Below are 27,333 nucleotides of genomic sequence, written 5' to 3' on the forward strand. Positions count from 1 at the left end.
TGAGAGGGAGAGAGCACACAGAGGAGGAGCAGAGTGAGAGAGAATTTCAGGCAAACTGCACCACGAGCTGGGAGCCCTACTCAGGGCTCCATGTGGGGCTCCACATAGGGCTTGATCTCACGACCCTGAGATTCTGACCCCAGCCAAAACCAAGACTTGGACACCTAACCGACAAAGCTACCACCACCCCAGTGGGGTTTTATTTAGTGGCTAAGACGTACAGTTCTTTTGTGCAAAGTGGTTTTTGGGGTTTTTTTTTGTTTTTTTGTTTTTATTTATTTATTTGTTTGTTTATTTGACAGACAGAAATCACAAGAGGGCAGAGAGGCAGGCAGAGAGAGAGAAAGGAGGAAGCAGGCTCCCTGCTGAGCAGAGAGCCCCATATGGGGCTTGATCCTGAGATCATGACCTGAGCTGAAGGCAGAGGCTTTAACCCACTGAGCCAACCAGGTGCCCCTGTGTAAAGTGGTTTTAAGTGGTTTTTTTCAGGGTCAATCAGATGAACACTGTATTGGTCTTACAAATATGTAAATATAACTAATTGATTATTTATATATTTATCACTATGTAAGATACTATTTATATCAAAATACAGGGAGAGATATTTGACGTGTAACATTTTGTTAGTTTCAGGTATGTAACATAATGATCCAGTATTTGTATAGATTGTGAACTGATCATAAGAGGGCTAGCTGACATCCATCACCACACATAGTTACAAGTTCTTTTTATCTTGTGATGAGAAGTTGCTACTCTCTCAGCAACTTTCAAATGCACAATACAGTATTATTAATTATAGTTATACTGTTCATTACATCCCTAGGATTTATCTATTTTATAAGTGGGGGTTTGTACTTTTTCTGAACCCTCTTCACCCATTTTGCCCATCCCCTACCCCGCAACCACCAATCTGTCCTTTGAGTACTTTCTTGTGTGTTATTTCATCCAACCCTGACAACAGTCCAATAAAGAACTTAAGATTTTCCCTACCTTGTGGATGAGGAAACCCAGGCTCAGAGAGGTTATGTGACTTGATGCCAAAGTTAGCAAACAGCAGAGCAAGGATTTGAACCCAGGTCTGACTCCTGAGTCTATGCTTTTAATTATTCCACTACCACTTGCTTCTCCTAAGGGAACCAACTCATTTCTAAAACCTTCCTCCCCACAAGCAGCCACTTTATTAGCTTCATGAAATTCCTGCCCTGTGGGGTGCTGGGTGGCTCAGCTGGTTAAGCATCTGACTTCAGCTCAGGTCATGATCCTGGGATCCTGGGATTGAGCCCCGTGTCAGGGTCCCCACTCACTAGGGAGTCTGCCCCTCCCCCTACTCATGTGCACGTGCAAGCACACGCTCTCTCCCTCAAATAAATAAAATCTTTAAAAAAAAGAACGAAATTCCCCCTGTGCCACCCTGAACTAGACTGAGACAGGGAGCTAATGAGAAATGGAAGGACAGATTAGAGTACTGTAAGATGCTGCAAACTGGGTATGAATTTGGGAAGAAGAATCAATCCTGACTTCTGCAAGGAAGAAGGTGAGAAGTAGCTGGTGCTCAGGGACACACCTGAAATCAGCCAAAATTATTTGCAGCGTTAAGTGTCTAACCCTAACCCTAACCCTAACCCTGGTGCTGTGGGCACTACATAAGGAGCGAAAGGTCTAATTCCTTCCCAATAAAAGAACCAAAAAAAGCAAAACTATACAATTAGATATTAGACTGTGTGTTGGATGCCAAGAGTGAGAATAATTCCAAAAAAGGACTGGTCACAGGCAGAGTTGGCTTCAGAAATGAAGATTTGGAAGGCCGTGGCAGGCACTGGGTCCATGACATGGGCACTGGGCAGAGGGGGAGCCTGAGACGAAAGACCCATGTGGGAAGGAACAGCAAGACAATGGTCAGGAGGACCTGGGGCCAAATCTCACCTCCACATAGAGAAAAGGTATTTTAGGAATATTTTAAAATCTTTGTGAGCCTCTGTACCCCACCTGTAAAATGGGGATGAGACCTCCCTCATCAGACTGGTCACCCCAGAGATCAATGTATAAAGTATATCAGGCATCTGCTACCAATTATAGCATATGGTGGCCTCTTGAGGCACATTTCACTGGCCGTCACTACTTTCTGAGTAGAGATGGCTCTCCTTTGGCTAAAATGTATTAGCTTTTTAAATTATTCACATGCATACAGCACACTCATGTCACCGACTCCTGAGGAGGTGAAAGCAAGGCAGGGAGGAAATCCCTGCCCTTGTCACATCTACTTCCGAGGCTACGTGTTGCCTTCTAATTCAGTTCCGTTCAGTTCGGTTTAACTCAATTTAACAAATGTTGGTTGACTACACAGATGCCCTAAAGCTACCTGACTGGGTCTGGAGAGGCCGCATAGTCTCAGAGGCCTGGAACCCGCACAGCCTTGCAGACTTCCTTCTCAGCTCCCTTAATTCCTTCACTAAGAATTGGGTCTGACTCCCGTAGCGATGGACTCCAGCAAGTGCAGAGCATGCTTGCGACTGAACACGTTCTGGGCTCACTAAGCTGCCCACCATACCCAGTAGTCATACAGCACCTGTCCACACAGGCCCTCTGGAGTCAGGGGAGGCAGGAACCATCTCTGGGGATGAGTCATGGCCAGTCTCTCCTCCATCCCCCAGCAAGCTCTGGAACCACACTTCTAAACTTCCACCTATGGCCACTGGCACAGATGACAACTTGCCACTGGGAACTTTCCTAATCTCTACTCTCCAACTGTCATCTACAAGAGTCAGTACAGTCCCAATTCAGTCTCTGCTTCCTTGGGTCACGTGGCATTTGTCAGCATGCAAGACCATGCCGTGCATCCTCATGAGAACAGTCTGCCTGCTGCCAGTCGCCTCCCTGAAGATGCTGGCTTTGCATCACACCATCCATGGGATGAAAAGACACAAACTGTCTCTGAGGACTGCAGATTGGGATACCTGGGGGGCTCAGTCACTTAAGATCTGCCTTCGGCTCAGTTCATGATCCCAGGGTCCCAGGATCAAGTCCCGCATCAGGATCCTTGCTCAGCGGGGAGCCTGCTTCTCCCTCTGCCTGCTGCTCCCCCTGTTTCTGCTATCTCTGTCTCTCTCTCTCTGACAAATAAATAAAATCTTTAAAAAAAAAAAAAAAAAAGGCTGCAGGTTAAGAGACCAAAGGAGGATTTCTAGATGCCCAGATATCCTTGGGTTTCTAAAGTTTAGTTCTAAGGGCATCTGTATCTGTACTGCTTATGGGAAGGCCCTTGTGTCGGAGCCCCAGATCCCAAACTCATCCCATGCACTATGGTACGTGGACAGTAAATCGTTTCCTACTGGAAGCGCAAATGTCCAAAGGGAGTCACACAGAGTTGTTGTGAATTACCCTTGTGTTAAAGGGACATGAGAGACTTTGTCCACTGGAGGAGAAGGCATAAGAAGGTCAGGGAAGAGGCACAGGCAAAGCAGGGTTCTGACCAGAAGGGCTGGTAGATGAGAAACCTGAGGGCACAGTCCCCACTTAGAGCCCTTGGCCTCCTAGGCGATGAGCATCTAATTCTAACACTCGAAAAGCATCCCAACACCACTCTCTTCTTTGTTCTTTCTTTTTCTCCACCAGGGAATTATTATATAGGCTCCGCCCCTCTCCTCAGGGGCCAGAGTAAGGTAGTGGGAAAAGATAAGCTGGCCCAGTGTGGCCTCTTAGCTGCATCGATTTGGATGTGGTGAGATGTCAGCCCCCGTCATGTGCAAGGAAGAAGGTTCTTGAATAGAGCCTCAGAAAGGTAGTAAATGGAGATTTAAGCAGGCAAATGGGGGATTTTGATCAGAAGAGAATCAGCACAGATGATTACCCAGATTTGACCAGACACTCATGGGTCTTGAGAACGTCCTTGAGAAATATAGTGCGCAGTGGTTCTCGATCCTGGTAGAAAACACAGGTAAAGAAAGATAAATGAGGCTATCCACGTAATGCCACAACCCAGACCAGCTGACCAACGTACCTCTCTGGCCAGAGATGGTTGGCTAATACCAGGCTGCAAACGAGGCATGGTCTAAAAATAACTGTCAAGTGAGGAAAAATTTCTAAGATGCTATGTGGCTCTGACCACAGAGTAGCTAGCTGCAGAGCAGGAGGGAAGAAGTCTGGCCATGTTGCTGTATCCACGTAAAGAGGTGCACACAGGGTAGATGGAGGGGACGCAGAGGCACCTCTTAAGCCTGTGTGTGTGTGTCCCCACATCTCTACTCACACATACACGCCTGGGTGTTATTGACAAGCCTCTTGCTTCCATGACCGGTCAGAAGGGACCCAGAGCGATTACAAACCTGCTCACACTTGAAGTAGGAGATAGTAAAGTCATCGAGTACAAAGAAGCGACGTTTCCAGCTCTTCCGCTGAAATAAAAAAAGCAGGACATTAGGAAGAGGCCCCAGCATGCTGGAGAATGTTCTAGTTCTATATTTCAGGGTACCAGCCAGATGGAAGGTGGGCGCCCACATTCAGACTGCAGGGTCGGGGCCACAAAGACTTCTTCCTATCAGGGGCAATGCCTCCAACCTGCGGGGTGAATGTTTAGTCCCACACCTCTCACCAGTTCGGGAGGTCATTGAGGGGGTAGCTAGTGCCAAGGAAAGCGGTTCCTCCCGCCAGCCAGCTCTCCCCTGGGCTACACCCACAGCCACTACCCTCAGGAGCCACCAGGACCCACCAGAGCCCCTGCGCCGACACTCACCACATTCCCTTGCTTCACGCAGTAGCCGCTCTTGATGAGGGGGGGCCCAGAGGGAACACGGCTGCCTGTTGTGGGGATGTAACTCTGAGACCTCCGAAGGATGGCGTGGGACCCGGGCTCGCTCCCTTCCTGCCCATCCCCACCGTTCTACAAGGAAACAGCGGCAGGATTAGCTGGTGCCTCAGCCAGCCCTCTCTGGCGAATCCTCTCCTGCCTCTTTACCCACAATGGCAATTAAAGGAGAAATAAACAAGAAAGTAAACATTCACAGGCTCCTGTCAGACACTGTACTGGGAAATATCACAGAACAAGGCTCAGGAAAGCTGGGCAGAACCAGGAGAAAAGTAAGGACAGAGAATACAAGCCAGAAGAGGGAAGAAACACCCTAACGGGAAGAGAGACAGGGGGCTTGTTTGCAGGCTCATCTGTCTTCCCCAGCTCCATTTCCCATGTGATTTACAAGTGCTAGTCCCGGGACCACACAGCCTCAAGACATGCTGGCCCTGATTTCTGCACTACTATTCTTCATACCCATCCCTGCCCTGGATTTTCCTGACTAGCCCATTGGCAATGGCTCCCCACCCCCAACTACCTATCCTCTGTGCTGGCCTCCTCTATGCACGTCACTGGTCCACTGTGGATGCGCCCATACCCCCACGGGTGCCCGGCAGCCCCAGGCCCCAGCACCTGGTTGATGGGCGTGTGTACCACCACCCCTCCGATGATCTCTGTCTTGTAGGCCACCTGCGGCTTCTTCTCTAGGGCTGGAGGAGCTGGTAGGCTTTTTATAACTTCCGTAGTCAGGGGCAGGCTCCCAACTTTGGGTACCTGGAAAGAAAGACAGCTTAGGGAAAATGGGGTAGGGGGGAGACATGGGGAAAGGGACAAATTCTAGTAAGACCTCCTCTCTTCCCAGCCCTTCCATCGACCCATACCTGAATATGAGGAACTCTGCCAGCAGATGCCTCGACACACACCTACACACACACATCGGGCCTGAACACCCTCTATGAGCCAGCCCTTCCCTGACGGCAGACCAACGGTAGAACAGCAAGCAGACACATCCTGCCCTCACGGCACGGACATTCTAACAGCAGAGACTGACCAAAAAGGGAGAGCCAAACAAAGAGAATAATGACAAACTGCAAGCAGTGCCATAAAGAAAGGAAACAGGAGCTGAGACAGACAGAGGGGAACTACTTGAAATGGAGTGGTTGGAGGCAGTCTCCAGGGGAGGAGGTGCTGGAACAGGAACCAGGGACATAAGGAGGAGAACGCACACTAGGCCGGGGAACTGGGGATACATGTGGGCTCCGGTACAGAATTCAGGGAGCATGAACTTCAGAACCCAAGGTACTGACTCCTGACCTGTCCCTAACTCACTCAGTGACCTTCAGCCAATCATTGAACCTCTCTCTAGGCCAAAACTGTCCCGTGTAGAAAATGAAAAGGGTAATAATATGTATGTCATAGAGTCACCGTGCTTACCAAACGACAAAGTACATATACTTAAAATTTTCAGAAATACAAAAATACAAAAGTATAGTTGACTCCTGAACAATGCGGGGGGTAAGGGTACTGACCCCTGCACAGCCAGAACTCTGGGTATAACTTTCAACTCCCCCCGAATTTAACTACTAATCGTCTACTATTGACCAGAAGCCTTACCGATAACATACATCGTAAATTAACACATATTTTGTATGTTCTATGTAGCATATGCTATATTCTTATGATAAAGTAAGCTAGAGAAAAGAAAATGTTATTAAGAAAATCATAAGGGGGGGCACCTGGGTGGCTCAGTGGGTTAAAGCCTCTGCCTTCGGCTCAGGTCATGATCCCAGGGTCCTGGGATCGAGTCCCACATCGGGCTCCTTGCTCTGCGGGGAGCCTGCTTCTCCCTCTGCCTCTACCTGCCACTCTGCCTGCCTGTACTCTCTCTCTCTGACAAATAAATAAATGAAATCTTTAAAAAAAAAAAAAAGGGAAGAAAGAAAGAAAATTAAATTATAGGGACTCATCTTACTTTCCACCAGGCATGGCTAGACTGCGATGAGGAATAATCCAATGGGGCAAGGAACTGTGGTTTACTTTTACTGCTTTTCATTTTCAAAACATTTCAACTGTTTGGGGAAATGTAGTAAGCGGAATAATGTCCCACTAAAACTATCCACCCATAAACTCAGAATATGACCTTATTTAGAAATAGGGTTTTTGCAGGTGTTTTTAAATTAAGATCAGATCATACTGGTTTAGGGTGGGCCCAAAGCCCAGTGATTGATGTACTTATCAGAAGAAGAGAGGACACAGGGACACAGTAATGCAGCTACAACCCAGGGCACACCATGGACTGCCCGGAGCCACCAGAAGCTGGGAGAGGCAAGGAAGAATTCTCCCCTGGAGAGAGAGGCCACCCATTTGCTCTGGTTGTCCCATAAAACTCATACAGGAATACTAATACTCTGAGAAAATCCAATTCCTTAAATACCATATGTCAATCATTTCTTCAATGACAAGGACCCAGTGGCCTTAGTACAGAATGGACAGTGATCTGTAGGCAGAAAAACTGGATCCATCCTGGCTCCTTGACCTTGGACAAGTCACTTTAATCACTAGGCATTTCCACTGCCCTGTTTATAAATGGGTATAATAACACTTGCCCTTCCTACCTAAGGATTTTATATGAAGCTACAATGAAGCCAAGCATGTAAAAGTGGTGTGTGATCCAACATAATTTACAATGGCTGCTCTTTTCAAATATTTTCATAAGCTCTTCTAGGTCTTGAAAATCACAAGGTCCTGGGTTTGAACGTCAGCTCTACTGTTTATTCCCCTCCAGACTTTGGGCAGCCCTGATTTCCATTATTCTCATCTTAAAAAAAAAAAGGCAATGAAACCACTTATCTCACAGGAGTGATGTCAGAGGGGTGAAAATTATAGCACATGTGAAAACTTGGCTCAATACATTATCTGTTCTGTCTTTCATCTCTGTATCCCCCAAAGTGCCCGATACTTCACGTGTATATAGGGTGCCCTAAAGTGAGTGTGCATGCCATCGGCGTGGTGTCCAGCCCCACATCCTCCCTCTTTCTGGTCTCCCTGAGGAAGGACTCGAGATACAGGATGATATGGCAGTGGAGAAAGGAGTAAACCCTTCCAGGGCACAAACAGATGAGGAGATAGAGTGCCCTTCCTCTTCCTTCTATCCCATGGGACCTCTGGCAGGAGTGAAGAGATGTATGAACCAAGCCAAGGAAAGGAAGGGGGATCGTGGAGACAATGGAGACCCTGCAGCAGGCTCTGACATTCCAGCAAGCCTCTGGATCCCTATCCTCTGGGCACCACCACATTCCTTCCCACTCCTGTGGCTTATAACTTTTGTTCCGCGGGGCCAGAAAAGAGGCAAGGGGAACTCGCTGCTTAGAGCAACCCTATAGGGGCTAAAAGGCCCCCACAACCTCACAGGCTGGGTAGCCCAGTGTACCGGACATGGACAGAAGAGGAAAGCTAGGAGGCAAGGCTGAAAGAGAATAAAGTATCAGACATTGAAAGGGACTCCAAAACTGTATTAGACACAGAAGGGTGAAGACCCCACCGTGGAAGAAGAAATTCTGTACTAAGCTCAGCACTGCAGAGTCATGTGCACAAGCAAAGGCATGTGAGTTAGCTACAACCTCCATCCCTCCCCTCAGTTCTCCCTCTTTTCCTGGGTTTCCCAAGGTTTGTCAAAATAACAAGACCACCTCAATAACTCAATTGTTCTCTGCTTGGGTCTGGCATCACAAGAGTTGGATAGGTGTACCGATTTCTTCTATTAATTTATTCACAGAAACCCTGAGGTATTTGGGAGAACAATCTGCCCCAGTACATAATGGTTACTATCAGGAATGACTAGAATGTAAGCATTTCTGACTGTTTGATACAGAAAAATCAATCTTCCAATTACAGAATGGGCAGAAGACACAAACAGACATGTCTCCAAAGAAGACATCCAGATGGCCAAGAGACACAGGAAAGATGCTCATCACTCATCATCAGGGAAATGCAGATCAAAACTACAATGGCGATCACCTCACACCTGTCAGAATGGCTAAAATCCACAACACAAGAATCAGCAAGTGCTGGCAAGGATATGGAGAAAGGGGAACCCTCTTGCACTGTTAGTGGGAATGCAAATGGTGCAGCCACTCTGGAAAACAAGTTCCTCAAAAAGTTAAAAATACAGTTACCCTACAATCCAGCAATCGAGCCACTGAGTATCTACCCAAAGAAACAAGAACACTAATTCAAAGGGATACATGCACCCCTATGTTTATAGCTGCATTATTTTTAATAGCCAAGGTATGGAAATAGTCCAAGTGTCTACTGACTGATGAATGGATAAAGAAGTGATATAGATATAGACATAGATATATAATATATATGTATATATGTAAATATGTGTGAATATGTACATATATGTATATGTATAACACACACATAATGTAATATTATTCAGCTATAGAAAAGAATAAAATCTTGGGGCACCTGGGTGCTCGGTTGGTTAGGCATCTGTCTTCGGCTCAGGTCATGATCTCCAGGTCCTAGGATCAAGCCCCATGTTGGGCTCCCTGCTCACCAGGGCATCTGCTTCTCCCTCTCCCTCTGTCTCTTCCCCCACTCCCCACTTTTGTTCTCTCTCTCCAAATAAAAAAAAATCTTTAAAAAATAAAATAATAGAACTTTTTAAAAAGAATGAAATCTTGCCATTTGGGATGACATGGATGGAGCTACAGAGTATTATGCTAAGGGAAATAAGCCAGAGAAAAACAAATACCGTATGATTTCACTCATATGTGGCATCTAAGAAACAAAACAACAAAGGAAAGCAGGGAATGAAAGAGACAAATCAAGAAACAGACTCTTAACTATAACGAACAAACTGATGGCTACCAGAGGGGAGGCAGGTGGGGGCTGGGGAAACGGGATGAAGAGGAAGGAGTGCACTAGTCAGCACGAGCAGAGGGTGACATATGGCAGTGCTGAATCACTGTATTGTACACCTGAAACTAATCTAACACTGTACACTAACTGGAATTAAAATAAAAACTTAGAATAAATAAATAAAAATAAATTTTAAAAGAGTATCAACCTTCTCAGCATACAAACCACGGCTTGCATGCCACAAGTCTGCCTACTGTCGATGGAAGGTCTAGTTTTTTTCCAAACATAAAGTCTTCCCTCTTCTCTTTCCTACCCTTTCCCTCTTCTGTATTTCTAAGGAAGAAGAAAGGAGTTCACCAGCCAAGTCAAAGAAAATGAGAATATTCAAAGAACAGTCTGTGAACCAGCTCAGTGATGCTTTCAAATGGAAGGCTTTTCTAGGACGGGTTGGTGGATGGACTGGACTGACCCCCAGGCAACCTCTTAAAGGAAGAAGAGTACCCCCCACCCCACTCCCAAGCCAGTAAAAAGTTCTGACTTCCCTCTTTATATGCTTTTCCCTTTACTCTGCTTCTCATAGTCAGCAATCCCTTTTCCAATCCCACCACGTTCTGAATCAGCATGCCAGAATGACCTAAAACACAACTCACCAGGAGCCCTCCCAGGAAGCACAACGGGGACGCTCCATACACTTCCCCTTGAACTTGATTCAAACTCAAACTCTCAGTTCAACTTGTGGTTAGTCAGCCAAGGTGTAAGAAGAGGTAGGGGGAACCGGGTCTCAACAGGCTCCTGGGAAAGCCCCTGCTGTCGGCTGAGCGTCTCCCCACCCCAAAGAGGTCACATGCTGAAGAGAGGCACTGAGTCCCTCCAGAAAGAAGGACTCATACGTACGGTGATCTTGCTGGCTTGGTTCAGGGCTTCCACCCAGTCCTTCAGATCCTTCTGGTCATTAGCTTGAAGAAAATACCTCTGAGAGAGGGCATTGATGACTGCAATAGTCATGGGGGAAGAAGAGAGAAAAACCCAGGTCAGAACACATGCAGGACAAAAAGACGCCATCAAAACTCAGGTGCCTGAAGTAGCAAGGTGGAGGTCTGCACAGAGCAAAGGCATCCGCCACGGCGCAAAGTCAGCGGCATGCGCATCTGGGAAGCAGCAGGCTGCAGCCGTTCTCTCTCTGGAAGTTTGAATTGTTCCATTAGCCATGAGAACAACACCTGTTGTTCATGTTTTAACCACCCCCTTCATGTGCTGTTGTACAGGGATGAGGCTTCTAGTCTGCCCTCAACAAGAAACGAGCTTGAACTGCTTTCTAGAGGCGCCAACAGACTTAGAGTCTTGATGGTACATATATAATTCTGGACCCAGTGCTCCTTGTTTCCACTGGCACAACTGCCCTGGCTTAAGAGTCTTGCCTGTGGTTGGGAAATGGAACAAAGTTTGCCTGAGATCAAATCTGTGACCCTGACCTCATTCTCAACCTGTTCTTTCCTCTGAACCCTCTATGAAGTCAATCATTTTACTCCTGCGTTCATTACTTATCTTGTTTAGATCTGCTGACCACAAAATCTGAGATAGTCATTTCTGAGCTTAGCAATGACACTTGAAAGAAATGGGACAACGAGAACACCAAAGAAGCCGGACCCAACACGAAGTTGGGAGAGAAGACAGCTCAGTGACCACCTTATTCTCCTGGCATAAATTAGTCAGAACTACAGGAGGCGAGTATTGCCAGGTAGACAGAGAATTCATTAGTTCATTCACTCATCCAACAAATATTACTGAGCATCCACTATGGGCCAGGAACGGCTGTATGTGCTGGGGATACAGCAGTGACAAAACAAAGGGACAGCCCCGCTTCATGGAGCTGACATGCAGAACCACCCACATAAACAAGAGAAACTACTTGTTAGCATCTGTTTGTGGCACTTAGTACACTACCGAGAACACAGTAGGCGCCAAATAACGACGGATGATTTAATGAGTAGGGGCATCCACTGAGTGACTCTGCTTCCTGTGTCACTCCCAACTCTGGCACTCATGTGCCAGTGCCGAGACACTCAACAGGATACTCCTTTTCTATTGTTCCCCCAATTCCCCCACATCTCCACCTTTCCTGAGTGCACGGCTGCTACGTCTGAGAGGAGGCTTCCCAGAAACGACCAGTAGATACCTGGACCCTGCCCTGCGGGGTCAGGAAAACGGAACCATCTCTGGTTCCTGTACCTCCGCCTTCCGGTACTATCTTCCCAGCGAGACCAAGGAAAGCGGTATCGCTGGAGACGTAGGCACGTCGCCATGACTGAAGTCACTCACACACGCAGGGAGCAAGTCACATGTGATCACAGGACTGTCTCCACACGAAGAGGAAGTTGCCTCAGGACTGTTCAGAAAACCCAGCCCCCAGTTCAGTACTTACCAAAGCAAAATGGAGTTTTGGGTTTCTGCTTCGGTGTAGCTATGCTCACCTAAACCAAATAAAAAACAAAAAAAGAACAGTTTCCTAAGATGGTTGTAAAGCATTTTTTTCAATGTTTTTTTGAGAGGGGGGCTGTGAAATTTTCCACACAAAAAAGAAGAGTATAAAAAAAAAGAGTATATACAGATATAAACATTCTAAACAATAGTAATGAAGTGGAAACGCTGTACTCACCCTCCAGATTAAGAAATAGGACATTACCAGTCTTATCCCTTAGATGTCCTTTGTGTGCCCCTCCCTGAAAGAATTCCATCCCCACCCCTCAAGGGATAACCACTACCTGGCTGTCTGCCTTCATCTTCTTTGCAAACACACTTTGGAAAGCCACCCACTCCAACAAAATTCTCTTTGGACCACACAACCCGAACGTGGCCTATTCACACTAGGAAGACCCCAGCCCTCTCTCTCAACCACTGACCCCCTCCCTAAACTGTTCTCCAAATGAAAGGTGGGACAGCTACAAATACACAGTTTCCAATTAGAGCTCACAGGAAGGTCGGGCAGCATGCCAATGTCCTTTTCTATCTACCCTGACTGCTTAATCCTGAAAATAGGAGGGTGCTCAAGGAATCAGAGCATACCTATGCATTTAAGGGAAGGGAAGAGAAGAAAGTAGAAATAGTTTTATAGCTCCCATTGTGTTATCTCATCTTGTTTCTTCAATCCCATCCCTTGCATGTACACTCCTGAGTATGTACACAGGTGAACCTAACTCACTCTGGTTCAAACATGCGGAATGAATAAGGGAAAACAAATCATAACCCCCCTATGCCAAGACGGGACTGCGCTTGATGGAGTTCAGTTGAACGCCCTGGAACAGGTCTCCACCACTATACCTGGGACTGCGAAGGAGGCACCTTCCCCCAAGACGCTATTAGGAACTAGTCCCACATTCTCCTAATCCCCCTGTGGACAGCATTCTCTCAGTTCCCTTTCCAAGCAAGGGCTTTCTCCTACTGTATGAGACCTGAAAAAAAGGTCTGCCCTCCAACATACAAGATAAACATAGCATACTCAACATCAATAAATAAATCACTAATATCTACATAACATTCTACCAACCTCTTCGACAAGGATTTTAAGTGCCTACAACAAGATGTCACATTAAGTAGACTTCATTAATGTTTCGTTAAACAGTCACAAAAATCTCATCACATTTGAAAATAATTAGTAGCTTTGATTTTCTTAGTTCACAAGAATCTTTGGATATGCAAGGTAATTGCTGAGAAATATAGCCAATCGCGAATTAAATGAGTTACTCAGCCAAATTATTCCAGAAATAAGATGACTAAAATCCTTTCGAATATTTTACAGCCAATTCTATTTAATGAGGGATATGGTTATATTCTGATCTGTTCACCATGATGTGATGTGGAGGCTTACGGCCTAAAGAGAGCCTTTCAATGGTCCTAAAATAACATAAAAACTCAGGCAAAGGTGAGCCCACCTCACAGACTACCCAAAATCAGGCATGTCTTCACCACCCCCAGAACCCACTCCCCAGAGCTCCATGACCCCGTAAGTTCTGGTCCCTGTGCCACCTTGGTTTTTGGGTTTTGGATCCTAGGATTCCATCGGAACCGTACCATACACCGTTATGCTGCTTGTGTCCGATGTCCTGATCTGTCAGTGACTCAATTTCTGGCTCTTTCCCTCGGCACCCTCGTTCCTCCTGCAGGTCCCTTGTGCCCAGAACACCTGCGTGGCCTGCCCTCAGTTCTCATGTAGCTCTGACCAGCAGAGAGCAGGCTGACCCTCAGAACCTACCTGTCTCATGGCTTCCTTCCTACTGTAAGCTTTAGAATGGCTGTGAAAAGCTGGGCACTCACACCCTCACTGGCTTATGAGAGGCTCGTAAGCCTCTCACCCCTTAGGCTCACCAAAGGCTCACCCCTTTCTCCCAGAAACTGACATTTATCACTGACCAGAGAAAGCACCACAGGCAGAGACTTTTCACCAGGTTGGATGACAAATGGTCCACAGTGACTACAACTTTTTAGCAGCCTATACTGAGGGAATGTTCCAGCATGCTTATTACAACAACCTAAGTGATCACCTGGCTTTTCATTTGTTTTTATAGTCCGTTTTCAGTTTTCAGTCAGGGGACATCGGAGATTACATACATGCACACCTATAATTTGCCTCAGGCCCAACCACAGAAGCATTAGTTGGCAAAGCAGCTAGCTCCTTGCTGAATCAACCAGACATCAGTCCTAGTTCCGCCCTGTGGGCCGTTTAGCAAGGGTAAGACCCTCAGTGTCTCTGATCAGCTTCCCAATTAGAAGGACCAGAGTGCAATTACCTGTTTCCTTCTTATCATCACAGAATGGCAAAAGAGGAAAATGAAATCCTATCTAACTGGGCTGTGTCCCTCGGGGAGAAGGGCCGAGGTATGGGCCTCATTTACTATGGAAAGGTAGCTCTGGCCTCCCCCTGATATCCTGGGGGCCGTGGCGGCAGAATCCCTCTTCCCCTGGGAAGTGTAAGCCCTCAGGCCTCCACCCCGCCCCACGCTGGTGATCAGACCAGACTGTGCAGCCTCCTTCGGATGTAGTGAAGGATCAGGGGATCCTGAAAAAGGATGTCTCACAGATCAGCTACAGGGAGGGCGCCCAAGTGCTACCATCCGCCTGCCGGAGGTGGCCACAGTTAAGTAGCTGTGTAGCCGTGGTTGACTGGTGGGTCCTGAGTTATGCAAGCAGTGAGAGGAGGTCAGGATGTGAGGGGCGGAATGGGCACGGGTCAACCAGAGAGTGACGCAGACAAGGCCACTCTACAGCTCAACAGACTCTCAGGAACTTGCTCTTATCAGATCAAACGCAGACCACAGCAGCAGCAAACTCATCAGTGGCAGGGCACTGCTAGCCAGCCCCATCCTGTCTGCCCCTGGCCGGAAGTGGAGCTGGGGCCCCTCTGGTAGGAGCAGCAGCAGCAGCAGAAGGTCTTGAAGCTCTGGGGTAGCTCTGCCCCAGTGTCCCAGCGCCCCTGCCCCATGAGATGGCATCAAGAGCAGAGGAAGCCGCGATCAACTACACAGAATGACTGGAAGGGTTCTAAGCAGTGGTCTCTGGACCAGCTTCAGGAGGTCAATGAGCCCCGAAATTACAGGCAAAACCAGTGTTGTACACACATACATACCTCACCTGGGGTCCATGCTCTTCACCCAGCACTCAAAAGGATCTGTGACCACCAATTCCCCACACCCCACCACCACCACCACTACCACGAGAGGTTAAGAACCAGTGTTCTCGGAAGGTCTTCCTTATAACTAACTGAGGGCAAGGCCCTGACAGAGCGGGACACGGCCGGGGATGGGACACAGGGGCTGGCTGTATAGAAGAGAAGAGCCATCAGGCAAGGCGGGAAGGTGGTGGCACCAAGCCCACCTTCCGTCATTTTCCAGTTTGCCCAAACCTGGTTCTGCTGCCATCAGTGCCCCGGAAGACATCAAGTCAAGGACTTTCACCTCTGTCGGCCTTTCTGAAGGAACTCATCGTCCCAACACACGCCCTCAAGAAGGAGCGACAGAACAGCACCCCTGCGCAGAGACCACACGCACACAGTGAGCCAGGTCGACACATGGTGAAATGCTTTCCTCTGGGAGGGACTACCCACAGGTTCACAAGAAATAAGCTGGAATGCTGAATTTGATGCCAGTGGACCGCTAAATGGGTTTCTGGGAAAACCCCTGCTTTCTGGCACTGGGTCAGGTAGGAGTTAAAGGCTCATTGCTCCATGTAACCTGACCCCTGGGGGCAGCTGCGGGTTTTGCAAAAACACCCACCCAGGCCTGCATCTCTCCAGAAGGGCTAAGAAGCAGGTCCATCCTTTCTAAATGAGACGGCTTCCAAAGCTGAGAATTCTAAAAACCCTCATCTGAGCTGCATTTATAAATCGTGCTTCAGCAGGAGATGGTATTCACTCTTCCCCCAACTAAAAAAAAAAAAAAAGAAAAGAAAGAAAAAAGTCTCCCACCAAACCAAACTCTCTTCAACAGGAGGTTTGGAGTTTCACTAATAATGAGGTTCTCTACTCCGCCTCTCTGATTCTACTCCTCCAAACCTCCTAGAAAAAGACCTCATGAGCCCCCACCAAGACGGAACAAGAGAGGGGAAGGCCCAGGCCCGCCCAGCCCCAGAGGCAGCCACATCTCTCACCACAAGGCAAGCACAAATTGCCCACAGCTGCGCTAGCAAAGCTTCCCTTTAAGCCCTGCCCCCTTCCCCTGAGGTCATTATCTCCTCTCTCTAATCCACTCAGACCCTGCCCTGCATCTTCTGCCTCTGTGCCCAGCAGTGCCAGCTAGCTCTGCCTCCAGCCCCTGTGGCGGCTGCCACCTCCAAACCAGCCCCAGCCAGCTGCGACAGGCGGCTGGACACGAGGGTTCCCAAAGCTTGTGATGGAAAGCCGGCGGTCACTCAGCTCAGGGTGCCCCCACCTTGTCTCAACCTCTGGGGGTGGGAGAACATGGACAAGGAAGCAGAGATCCCCAAGAGGCCTGATATGAAGGGTGCGTGGGGAGAACAGGACTTCCGGAACCTTCGTGCTGGCTGGGTGCCACCTGGCTCTTCTCACTGGACAAAGAGTTCCTCTTTCTGGCGAGGCTCTAAATCCCCAGCCTTTTTTATCTCTGCTGCATCACAGGTCAGCAGTGGAGCCTGCTCCGGGGGCGGGGGTGGGCCGCTGAAAGCAGCTCAGTGCCGCAGCTCCGTGTGGGCATCACCAACCAGCCCTCGGTCTCTCTCCACACCCCCACCCCGCTGTCTCAGCTCCAGAGAGGGGCTGCTCTTTCTCTGTCTGCACTAACCGACTAGGGGTGGCCTGTCCGCCTGCCTGCCAGGCTCTCCAGCAGTCATCTGGCTGCTGAACAGTTCCCTGGCACAATGGAGTGCCTTCCCGGGGCTCTCCTAGCCTTCCCTCCAGTCATCCTGTCCCCACCCTTTGTGAGCTGCTCCTGCAGAACAATACCCTTTAGGAGAATCTTTTCTAGTCACTGGGGTTTTGCAGTTGTTTGGTACTTTTTGCCCCAATGACAATAAAACGTCATGCCCGACTCCTACCCCAGCACCTAGTCCTCTTTGGCAGGAGCTGGGAGCATCACTGACCACTGCGTCCCCCGAGTAAGAGGCTTCAGGCTCACCCTCCAAGAACCTGCTAACCTCACTCCACCCAGCGCCGGTCAGCAGCAAAACTTCCAAAGGGAGGACAGGGGAGCACTTCACTGCCCAGGCAACACACACAAATGCTAATGCCCGAAGAATTTGACATTTCTCATTTAGATACTAAACCTACTTAGAGGACGTGAATCCCCAGAGCTCCAGGCGGACATTACCTTCGAGATGTAGGTCAGCTGCAAAGATCCAACGGCTCCTGCCCCCATGGCCAGGTTCTGAAAGACACACATTTTTCATTTTTAAGAAGCGTGATGCTATGTGAGGCACTGGAAACAGCACTAAGAGACAGAAGACCAAGACGCTAGTCCTGGCTTTGCAACCTTGAGCACGCCACTTACCCACGTTCTTTAGTTCACTCTCCTCCGTAAAATGGTGATCATTCTTACAAAGGTTATGTTGACACAAACGTTATCCTTGGCCTTACTACAGAGGGGTGTCTTCTAGGATGGTGGTTAGAAGTGTGAGCTCCACCATCTGAGTGAGTAAGTTCCTTAACCACTATGCCTCAGTTTTCCTTTCTGTAAAAATACAGAAATACTAACGGTACCTACCTCACAAGGCAGTCATAAGGATGAGTAAATACATTTAAGGGCACTTGCAATCGTCCCTGGTACACAGATGACTCTCAACAAGTATTAGCTATTAGATTTTTTTCTTTCCTGATGGCTCTGGTCTCCTTGTTGGCTTGGTCCTGCTTTATGCCACTTCAAATTCTTTTTGTAATAAACAGGGTACATATTCACACAACACAGAAATTTTTTAAAAATCCAGCTGTTTAGCTTATTTCACAGGATTATTATGAATACCAACTAGAATGATGTCTGTATGCCATAAAACACTAAATAAATGTCCTAGTAAAACAGCAAGAAACCCATAGGCACCTGGTCGGGCAATATTCTGTCCTAGCACAATCTCCCTGGCTTGCTTATTTCTCCACTGTCAGAAACGAAGCAATGAAGACACAGGGATGACAGCATACCAAAGAAATGAACAAGATTAGAAACCTCAGCCATGAAATTTCTTATTTATAAATTGGAAAATCTACTCCCTGATGGACTCCCCTTAAGAACCTGTGCCCCTTAAGTAGCTGCAGAAGCTTCAGAGGATAATCTTGACGCCCCCAGTTATTGGGGGTTATCTCAAAGCAATAAGGGAAACAAATCTTGAATAAGGAGAATTTAGTAAATTTACGAAAAGATTAGCAGTGAAATGACCTGTCATTCCAGGAGTCTGCCCTTAAGAAGTATTTTAGACAGTAGGGAAGAGCCCTTCTAGGCCCGATGATCTAAATTAACATACATTACTTGAAGCAAATGCAATATGTGAAATTTTCTACACACAAGAAAATGGATGGGGACGATACCACGATTAAAGGAGTCTCAGAGCCCTTAAATTGTAGACTAAGAAATTCAGAAAGGATGTGTTGCCTCCTATCCCCCCCTTTTTTTCTTAACAAATGAGGCCATAAATCTAAATGCTGCCTTCAGGTAGTCAGATTAGAATTCCAAATATGGATGATCTGATTTACACATTTTTTTCAGATATACAGTGATTGCATTTTGCTAACTTTTAAGGACACCTCTATAAGGAGAGATAGGCCCTGCACCCCTAAATCAGAGTCCACGAAGGAGCCACAGGCACTCCAAAAGGCCACTGAGCAACCGCCACTGCCCCAAGGAGAACGAGAACGGCTCTGGGCAGACAGCTCCGCACAGAGTAAGGCTGCCTCCAAGGACCACACAGCCACCAGCCTCTGCGGGACATGGAGCACCTGGCCCACTCCCAGCCCCCATCTGGCACTGGACGAAAGGGAGGGGCGTTGTGAGTGAGGGGATTGGTCCAAGGTCACATAATTGGAGGCAGAACTTGAACTACAAAGCTCAGGTCATCTGACTTCAACCCAATGCGCTTGAAGCAGCATGATAAAATCTTAAAAGCTTGAGCTGCTGGAATTCTAGCTGTGACATTATCGCCCTGTGACTGCAGGCAAGTTTCTCTGCCTATAAAAGGGGGACAGTAAACCCTCCTTGGGTGGTTGTGAGGATTACATGAAAATCCATAAGGAGAGCCTAGCCCATGGCAGCTCCTCTTCCCGACCCACGACCCACGACGACGCTAATTACAAGATGCAGAGGCCAAGTCTCAGGGCTGGTGTTGCACAACTCACTCTCATCACCCCAAACCACAGCCCAAAGGCCTCCGGAGCCCTATCTGATATTAAGAGTGATGAAGTGGAATTTGGGGAACCATTCGGACACTAACCCACACGTAATGACAGAGATGAGCGGGTCAGATCAACTACTTCATCCTATCTGCCCTCCAGGGCTGCTCCACCCTCTGTCCCATTCCCCACCTCCCCCCACCCTTCTCACCCTCTCCCCCCATCCCCCCCTTTAGCTCTCCCACTGCAGAAAGACATAGGAGCAGCTCTCCTGACCAGTTACCTGGGGGCGGGGGGCGCCTTCACCCCCCTCACCCACTACCCACCCCACAGTCCGCCCCTAGGCTCACATGTACCTCCCTCTCCACCATGAGAAGCTAGGAAAATATGACGAGTGTCTATAAATGCAGTTTCCTCCCCTAACTTCCTCCCCACCCAGGGGGAGAGGAATGACAGGAGAAAATAGCCCCAGGATCCCAGAGCCTTGATCCAGAGTGATGGCTCATTGTCCACTCCAATTACTGGACCTGGGAGATTCATGGTGACAGCTCGCTGCCAGGGTGGCAGCCCCAGGCAGAAACTTCCTGGTCAAGGAAGAATGTACCAGCATGTCTGAGCTGGAGACCTCGGCAGCCAGTCATCCGGCGGGGAACGCCAAGAAACAAACAGCACCTGAGGCGGGGCAGGGTGTCAAAGCCTAGGCAAGCGGCCACTCCAGGACACGGCCAGTCTCGACCTCCAGGGAACCGACAAGAGGATCCACCTTCACAAAGCGTCTCTGGGCTGCAGTCTGTCCCTGGCCTCCCCCCCTCTCTGAATCCTTGCACACCCATCCTGCTCCAGCTGTGGTGTGCATCACACTCTCCCGGGGAGCATGTTTGCAAAAGGCCCAGGCTCAGACCTCACCCAAAAAACACTGAATCATAGTCAAATGGAACATGGTCAGAACATGCACATTTTTCAAATGTTCCCAAAGGATCCCTACACAGGCCCAAGTCTGAGAACAACTGCTCTGCATGACAAAGTCCAGCCCTTGGTTCTGTATTGGCGTATACTTTTCTGCGAAGTTAAGTCTGTTCTTACCAGATTTTAAGCACATTGAGGACATGAGTAGAATCTTATTCCTCTCTACAGCAGGCGCCTCAATTTTATTTATTTAATTAAAGATCTATTTATTTTGAGAGAGAGGGAGAGAGAGCACGTGTGCACGAGTTGGGGTGGGGGACAGAAGGAGAAGGAGGGAGAATCCAAGCAGACTCCCTGCTGAGCACAGAGCCCAAAGCAGGGATCCACCCCAGGACCCGGAGATCATGACTGGAGCAGAAATCAGGAGTCAGACGTTTAACCGACCAAGCCACCCAGGCGCCCTTGGACTCCTCAATTTTTAAGCAAAAACGCTATTTGCACAGTAGTTAAGTTCGCAGACCAGTCCCAAAAATCCTGCTACACTCAGTACCGAAGACCTCCCGTCCACCACTGGCAAACCATCTTTCTTTGAAAGATTTGTTCATGTTTTGAACTGGGCTGTCGCTTGATTTTACAGTTACCACGACCTCAGGCAGGGTTCCTGAGCGACAGGAATCGGGTGGAGGGGCATAAAAGGACCGAGCCCCAGCAAGACGAGAGTGTCAAGGGCTTGGGGAGAGGCCTGGGACGCCTCCGACATAAGAACATCTGAGCAGATGGGAAGGGAAGGCAAGGCTGGCCGGTGGGAAGGCAGTGTATGGGAACCACCTGCAGATATTTTCACACGAATTCGCATCCACGCCTCACTCCCAGGGATCTAACTGATCCAGGACAGGGCCCAGGAACCTGCATGTTTTTCAAGCGCCCCAGTGATTCCACGGTGCTGCCCGTTTTGAGGACCCCCGCGGCACGCTTGGGCTGGTCCTGCTGACTCTGCACAGAGATGCCAGCTGGTGAGAAAGCCACACCCAGCAGCAGCACACAGGGCGACCTTGGTTGCTGCAGCAGCAATAAACAGGGAGGAAGGGATGGGCAGGCCCACGGCAGGCAGAGGGAAAGGGGCTTCCAGCGCCACGTGCGGCTGGCAACCATTGGATGTGAGTAAGTCTATAACTCAGGAGCATTCTCAATTTTCTGAAACAATGCAGGGCACAGGGCAGGTTCCCATTCTTTTATGAAGACACTGCCAACACCTTGCTTTTTGCTCATGTGTTCTTCTGCACCAAGGGCCTCTAAGAAGCTTCTGCTACCCATGAGGGGCAAGCGTAGGGTTTATGCTTTTCCAGCACCAAGGAAGGAGCCAAGAGGCCCACACAGAGATGTGACAGACCTCCCGTAGTAAGCCTTTTTCCAGAAGCCACATTATCTCTTGTCGAAATAGAAAATTTTACCCTAGGAATGTCTCCTACTCCTTTTCCCGTCTTCTAATGAGAGTAATGAGGAGTACAGAAACGACTAACTACAGAGTCATAAATTCACAGAGCAACAACACTAAAGGGTTCTGGTGATCCCTTATCATTTGCCACAGGAGTCCTCTAAGACTCAAGGTGGGGAAATGACTTCCTCAAGGAGCTGAATAAAGACAGAGCTTGTGACTCCCACCATCAAATCTAGCGCTTCAGCAAAGCACAGTTTGAGGAAGGAAAAAGGAAACTGATGTCTATTTAGAGTCAATTTTGCACCAGGCCTGGCTCCTAGGTACTCCTGCACATTGTCACTTAATCCTAACAATCCCATATTACAGATGAAGAAAGTAACAACTGAGCAGGTGAAGCAGCTTGCCCAAGGTTGCTCACCTTGCTCACACGCAGTGAGCAGTCAGGCCAGTATTCAAACCCAACCCCTTCCTGATTCTCCAATCTCACACGCTTTCCCTCTATGCCATGCCACCTCCTGGGAGACAATCCTTCAAATGTACAAGGACCTGCTCATTATCTAAGAGTTGATTATCAATGAAAGGTAAATACAGGAGCAGGACCAGCAGGGTTACACCGCAGGAGGCTCTCCACAGTTGCCCAAGCTGGGAAGGGCAGGCACTGGTCAAACTGGCTCTTGGGTGCCAAACTCCGAAAGACCAGAGATTTGGAGTGGAAGTGGGGAAGGAAAGACGCTGATGCTTTCTTACCTTCTCTCATATCCCCCTGGGGTGCCTAGCAGAACACATCAGGCAGTCAAAACCAGCTTGCTGGTCAACGAGTGGGAGAAGGAGGAAGGGACTGTTTATGGAAATCCCACAGCTAGGCCATGAGCCAACATGGTTGCCCATAGGCTGAAACCACAACTCAAACCACCAGAAACCGAGTCCAGACACAGACTCTCAGAAAAGAAAATCTCACCTAGGAAGAGTTGTGTGATAGGAATGGAGGGGAGAGCATAATTCCCTCTGCCCCACACTCCACAGTCCTCGCCCCAGAATGAGAGAGTAACAGAAGGAAAGTAACCAAGCTATTCCCAGGCATTGGGAGGCCCAGACAGTGGCCTGACCTGTTGCTCTGGTATCAAACACATCTCCTCCCCTCCATTCTGCAGCTCCACTTCCTGCTACTAACTTGAGGAAGGATGAAATGCCCATGGCTACTCTCCTCATTCTCTAGGTCAAAATACACATTCAACACTCGCGTTCCAGAAAAGTCAACTCTGCATCATGAACCACTGTGTTGGTGCAGGGCTTGCATCCTATCACCTGGAAGGCTCCTCTCTGCTGACTGTTGACAGGCATCCGCACTGGCTTCAGCCAGGATGGATTGCATGATGGGTAATTCTCGTGACCATCACATTCCCTCCCCCAGTCCTAGTGATAGTGACCTAAAGACACAGTCCAGGGTCAGGGCTCTAGATAATCCCCAGGACATGTTCAGGGTCCAAGACTCCAACTACTGGCCCCTGAAATGGTTCTGAAACTTCAAACTCAATACCCCAAGACCTTCACCCCTGTGCTCAAGGCAGCCTCTCCACACCTGCATCAAACTCAGTGTCATGGCCCCTCCGTCCTGGAATCGGCTCCATTCGCCACTGCCGTGTGTCTGCCAGCGGCTCCGCCTTCTCTCCTGGTCAGCCTGGCACTAACCCTCTAACTGCTCTCCTCCACCCTCCTGTCAGTCACGGAGCCTGACATTTTTTTCCTTCACGTGACCTCTAGATCTGTCCCTTCCTCTCTATTCCCTGTGCATCATTGCCGCTGACATTCCAGGACGCCCAAGACAAATGCCTCGCTGTCAGCAAATGACATCTCAGTAATACTCCGGAGTTTATGTAAGCATTTTCACATACATTGCCTTATTTAATCTTCACAGCAACTATGTCAGAGATAGAGATAATTAATATCATTACCCCTGTTTTACAGATGAGAACACAAGGCTCAAAAAAATGGGCGTTTCCCTAATTAAAGTACACATCCAGTTGTCCTGCATTATTATAAGGGATACAAACTAAGAAAATGGGCTCTAGAGCAAAAATCGAACATGCAGCCTAAATGTACCCTCCGAAATGTACAGCTGCCTGCTCTGCCTTGGAGACATCATTTGAATAATAAAATGGCATTCTTTTGTATATAAATAGTTACATAAATACATTAAAAAAGACATATACAATAAATATATCAAACACCAAAGGTTGAAATCTCAAAGCCGAACATTAATAAAAATAAAACCAAAAGCAAATTTTAAGAAAACTTAGAGAACAGTTTCACCACAGATCCACATTGGTAAAACCTTGGCTAAATCTCACAGCTTCCCTCTCCTTTCATTGGTTAGACTTTAACACCGAGTAGCGTTATGAACACAATTGTCCCAAAGTGCCTCTTGGTTTTCACTTCCTTTTAATTTAGACAAAGTGCCGTCTTGTGATAAAGAAGATGAGGATTGTTTTAAAAAAACACACAAAATTACTGTAGTATTTTATGTCAATTCTCAACAAATCCCTACATAATTTTAATTCCAAAAAAAACAAAAACAAAAACAAAAACTGAGTAATAATTTTCCCTTAGCAGAATCTGCATTATGGTAAAAGTACAGACCTGTCGTTTAAAATCTTTTGGAAATTTTTCCAAAGGAATTCTGCCTCCTGCCTCTAACAGAAAGTATGGACAAAAGCCTGCCAGAGAGTCTACTTGGTCCTTGAAGTCATTTGACTACGTGGAAAGTTAATATACCAATAACACAAAATCCATGACTCAACAACACCTTGCTCAAACAATCGCTCAAGATCTAGAAATTCTCATTAAGCTATATGCAGAGAACAACCCTGGACAGACACACAAACTGGTAATGTCGGCTGCCTCTGACTAGGCAACTATGTGGCTGGCAGACAGGACTGGGAGCTAGGAACTTGGTCACTAGATCTGCAATCCTACATTTTGAATTTTGTACCATGTGCGTGTATTGGCTTTTTTTTTTTTAAGTTATCTTACTGATCCTTGGCATTTTGGCCGGGTGAAGCCTATGATGCAAAAATCTTTTTTTTTTTTTTTAAGATTTTTATTTATTTATTTGACAGACAGAGATCATAAGTAGGCAGAGAGGCAGGCAGGGGTGGGGGGGTGGGGAAGCAGGCTCCCCGCTGAGCAGAGAGCCCAATGCAGGACTTGATCCCAGGACCCTGAGATCATGACCTGAGCCGAAGGCAGAGGCTTAATCCACGGAGCCATTCAGGCACCCTTGCAAAAATCTTTTAAATATTGGTGGATTTCAGCTAAATTTTACTCAAGGAAACTTCTGAAAAAAACCCACAATTTTAAAAAAAAATACAATTTTCACCTACCCTTTACAACAAAACTCGTATCCATTTATTTATGTTTTAGGTATTCCTACCACGCTTCTGTATTCTTTCTACTAAAATATCCAGATATCCATCTTTTTGTGAACACAGCTCAAGTTCCTTTCTCTTTTTAATGAAACAACTGCTTTCAGATTTAAAAAAAAAAAAAAAAAAAGCAAAGGCCTCTCACTGTGGCCCCAGAGTTAGCAGGAGAGATACCATCTACCTGAATGTTACAATGATCCATAATTTGCAACATGGCCTTGGGAAAGTAAAAGCGTCTGAGTACTTTTTGGCAATAGAGAGAAAATTCACTTTACAGAGTAAATTTGACAAGAACAGCCATCTCGTGCAATAGTACCTTCATGCTTCTGTTTCGCCTTCATTCAGGGCTATATAATTTAGTCTTGCAGTTGCTTAGCCAAGTGGGCCTCACGAGGGTGGAGCATAAACGTCGCTGTGCAACTAGAACATGGTTAGTCACTCTGCAGGCCACGGTCATAAAGCACAGCAGCGTAATTAAGGTATTTTATCTCCTCTCTCATGATAGGGACCAACACTAAATTAAAATACAGGTACTGGAGCCATAATATCACAGTAACGTTTCCAGGGACGTCCAGCCCGTGTTTGCTTCTGTTCAAGGACTATATGTGTGCAGATATTTTTAAATGCATTAGCCGTATCAGTGGCCATAAGCAATAATGTCAAAACTTTCCATTTATAGGGGTCCTTTCCAACTGATGGGTTTCATCCCACATCGGTCTGGTGTCACCACTGCCTATATCAAAAACCTGGATTTCATACTTTACTGCATCAACTCTATAAATTCTGTGTGACATCTAGGGCCGTACCTGGTCCATGCAGGCTGACCCTGGAATGCACACCTGTTGTATGTCCCGTGAGCAGAGGGCAGCCCTCCAGCTTCAGGAGCTGTTTATAGAGCCGAAACCAGGGACTGTCCAGTGGGGCACACAAACGCCCGCCCACCTCTCTCGGACAACTCTGGAGGCCTAACTTACTTCGAGCCCCACTGCAGCATTGGGCTGAGGCCTACCGTTTGCCAACTTCTGTTTGAGCTCAGACCATTGTCCAGCTTTCTCTACTTCCCTGTCCTGCTTCCCAGCTCTCTTGACAGTTTCCAGGAGAACATTTCCTTAAGAAAAACCTTGGCACAGGGGCGCCTGGGTGGCTCAGTCAGTTAAGCATCTGACTGCGGTCAGGTCATGACCTCGGGGTCCTGGGATGGAGCCCCGCATCAGGCTGCCCCTCCCTCCATTCACGTGCGCTCTCTCAAATAAATAAATAAAATCTTGGGAAAAAGAAAAAGAAAGAACTTGGCACAAATCCTCATCTCGGCGCCTGATTGAGATCTTCTTCTGGAGAACCTGACCTTAGATCCCCTCTGACCAGGCAAGCTCACCTTCCTCCTTGGTGCTGCCTCTGTTCCCAAATGACTGCCATTGCCCTCACACAGAAATACCCTCCCCTTCCCCTGCCGCTCTGCCTGGGACAGGGGGCATAACGATCAAAGGAGACACTGTAAGTGAAAACACATCTAACCCTGTAAAATGCCCTACAAATGGAAATCACTGGTGGTAATGCTTTGTCTCACCCATCCTTCCATATCTGGATCCAGCACCACTCCCTCCAAGAACGGGGGCCCCACTCTCCCTGCCACATATTTTTTCATCATCCATCTTCTCACCTACAGCGTAAGCTCCATGAAGGCAAAGATTTGGTCTACTCACTGTTAGAGGAATGAGATACATTTACAGGATGTATTTATGCATTCAGCAAATATGCGTTTAGGAATGTTTCAGGAATTAAGGGGTTGAAAGCCATGTTAAAAATCACCTAGAGTACCTATAGCCCAGAGAGGATAAATAACTTCCCTAATGTACAAAATAACTTCGTGGCAGGTTCTTGATCTCTTATCTCCCAGACCTGAGGACTTCCCATCTGAGGCCCCAGCTTGAGGCCCTGCATCTTTTTAGAAGGCCAGCTGCAGAGGAAAATGGCAGCCCCTTCTCCTTCAACCAAACAGCTGGCATCTGGGCCGCTGAACACAACAACAGGCTTTCTAACAAGAAAGGTGCACCGAGATTTTTAGCACCACAGTTGTGGGTGTTGTTTTCATCTCTCC

The 27,333-nt window shown here is 47.8% G+C and overlaps 1 protein-coding gene across 2 annotated transcripts in view; it reads right to left on the bottom strand.

The window, feature by feature from the left end:
- Positions 1–27,333, bottom strand: part of PLEKHA2 (pleckstrin homology domain containing A2) — a 56,464-nt gene that overhangs the window by 14,160 nt on the left and 14,971 nt on the right. For both annotated transcript variants that reach the window (XM_045997227.1, XM_045997226.1), the window contains 7 exons: positions 17,467–17,523; positions 12,075–12,123; positions 10,547–10,644; positions 5,417–5,557; positions 4,730–4,876; positions 4,323–4,391; positions 3,848–3,918 (listed from right to left, as the gene is read on the bottom strand). In XM_045997227.1, the coding sequence (XP_045853183.1) occupies positions 3,848–3,918; positions 4,323–4,391; positions 4,730–4,876; positions 5,417–5,557; positions 10,547–10,644; positions 12,075–12,123; positions 17,467–17,523 (632 nt within the window). The remainder of the gene's footprint in view (positions 1–3,847; positions 3,919–4,322; positions 4,392–4,729; positions 4,877–5,416; positions 5,558–10,546; positions 10,645–12,074; positions 12,124–17,466; positions 17,524–27,333) is intronic.

Source organism: Meles meles, chromosome 2, assembly GCF_922984935.1.
Source record: "Meles meles chromosome 2, mMelMel3.1 paternal haplotype, whole genome shotgun sequence".
NCBI lineage: Eukaryota > Metazoa > Chordata > Mammalia > Carnivora > Mustelidae > Meles > Meles meles.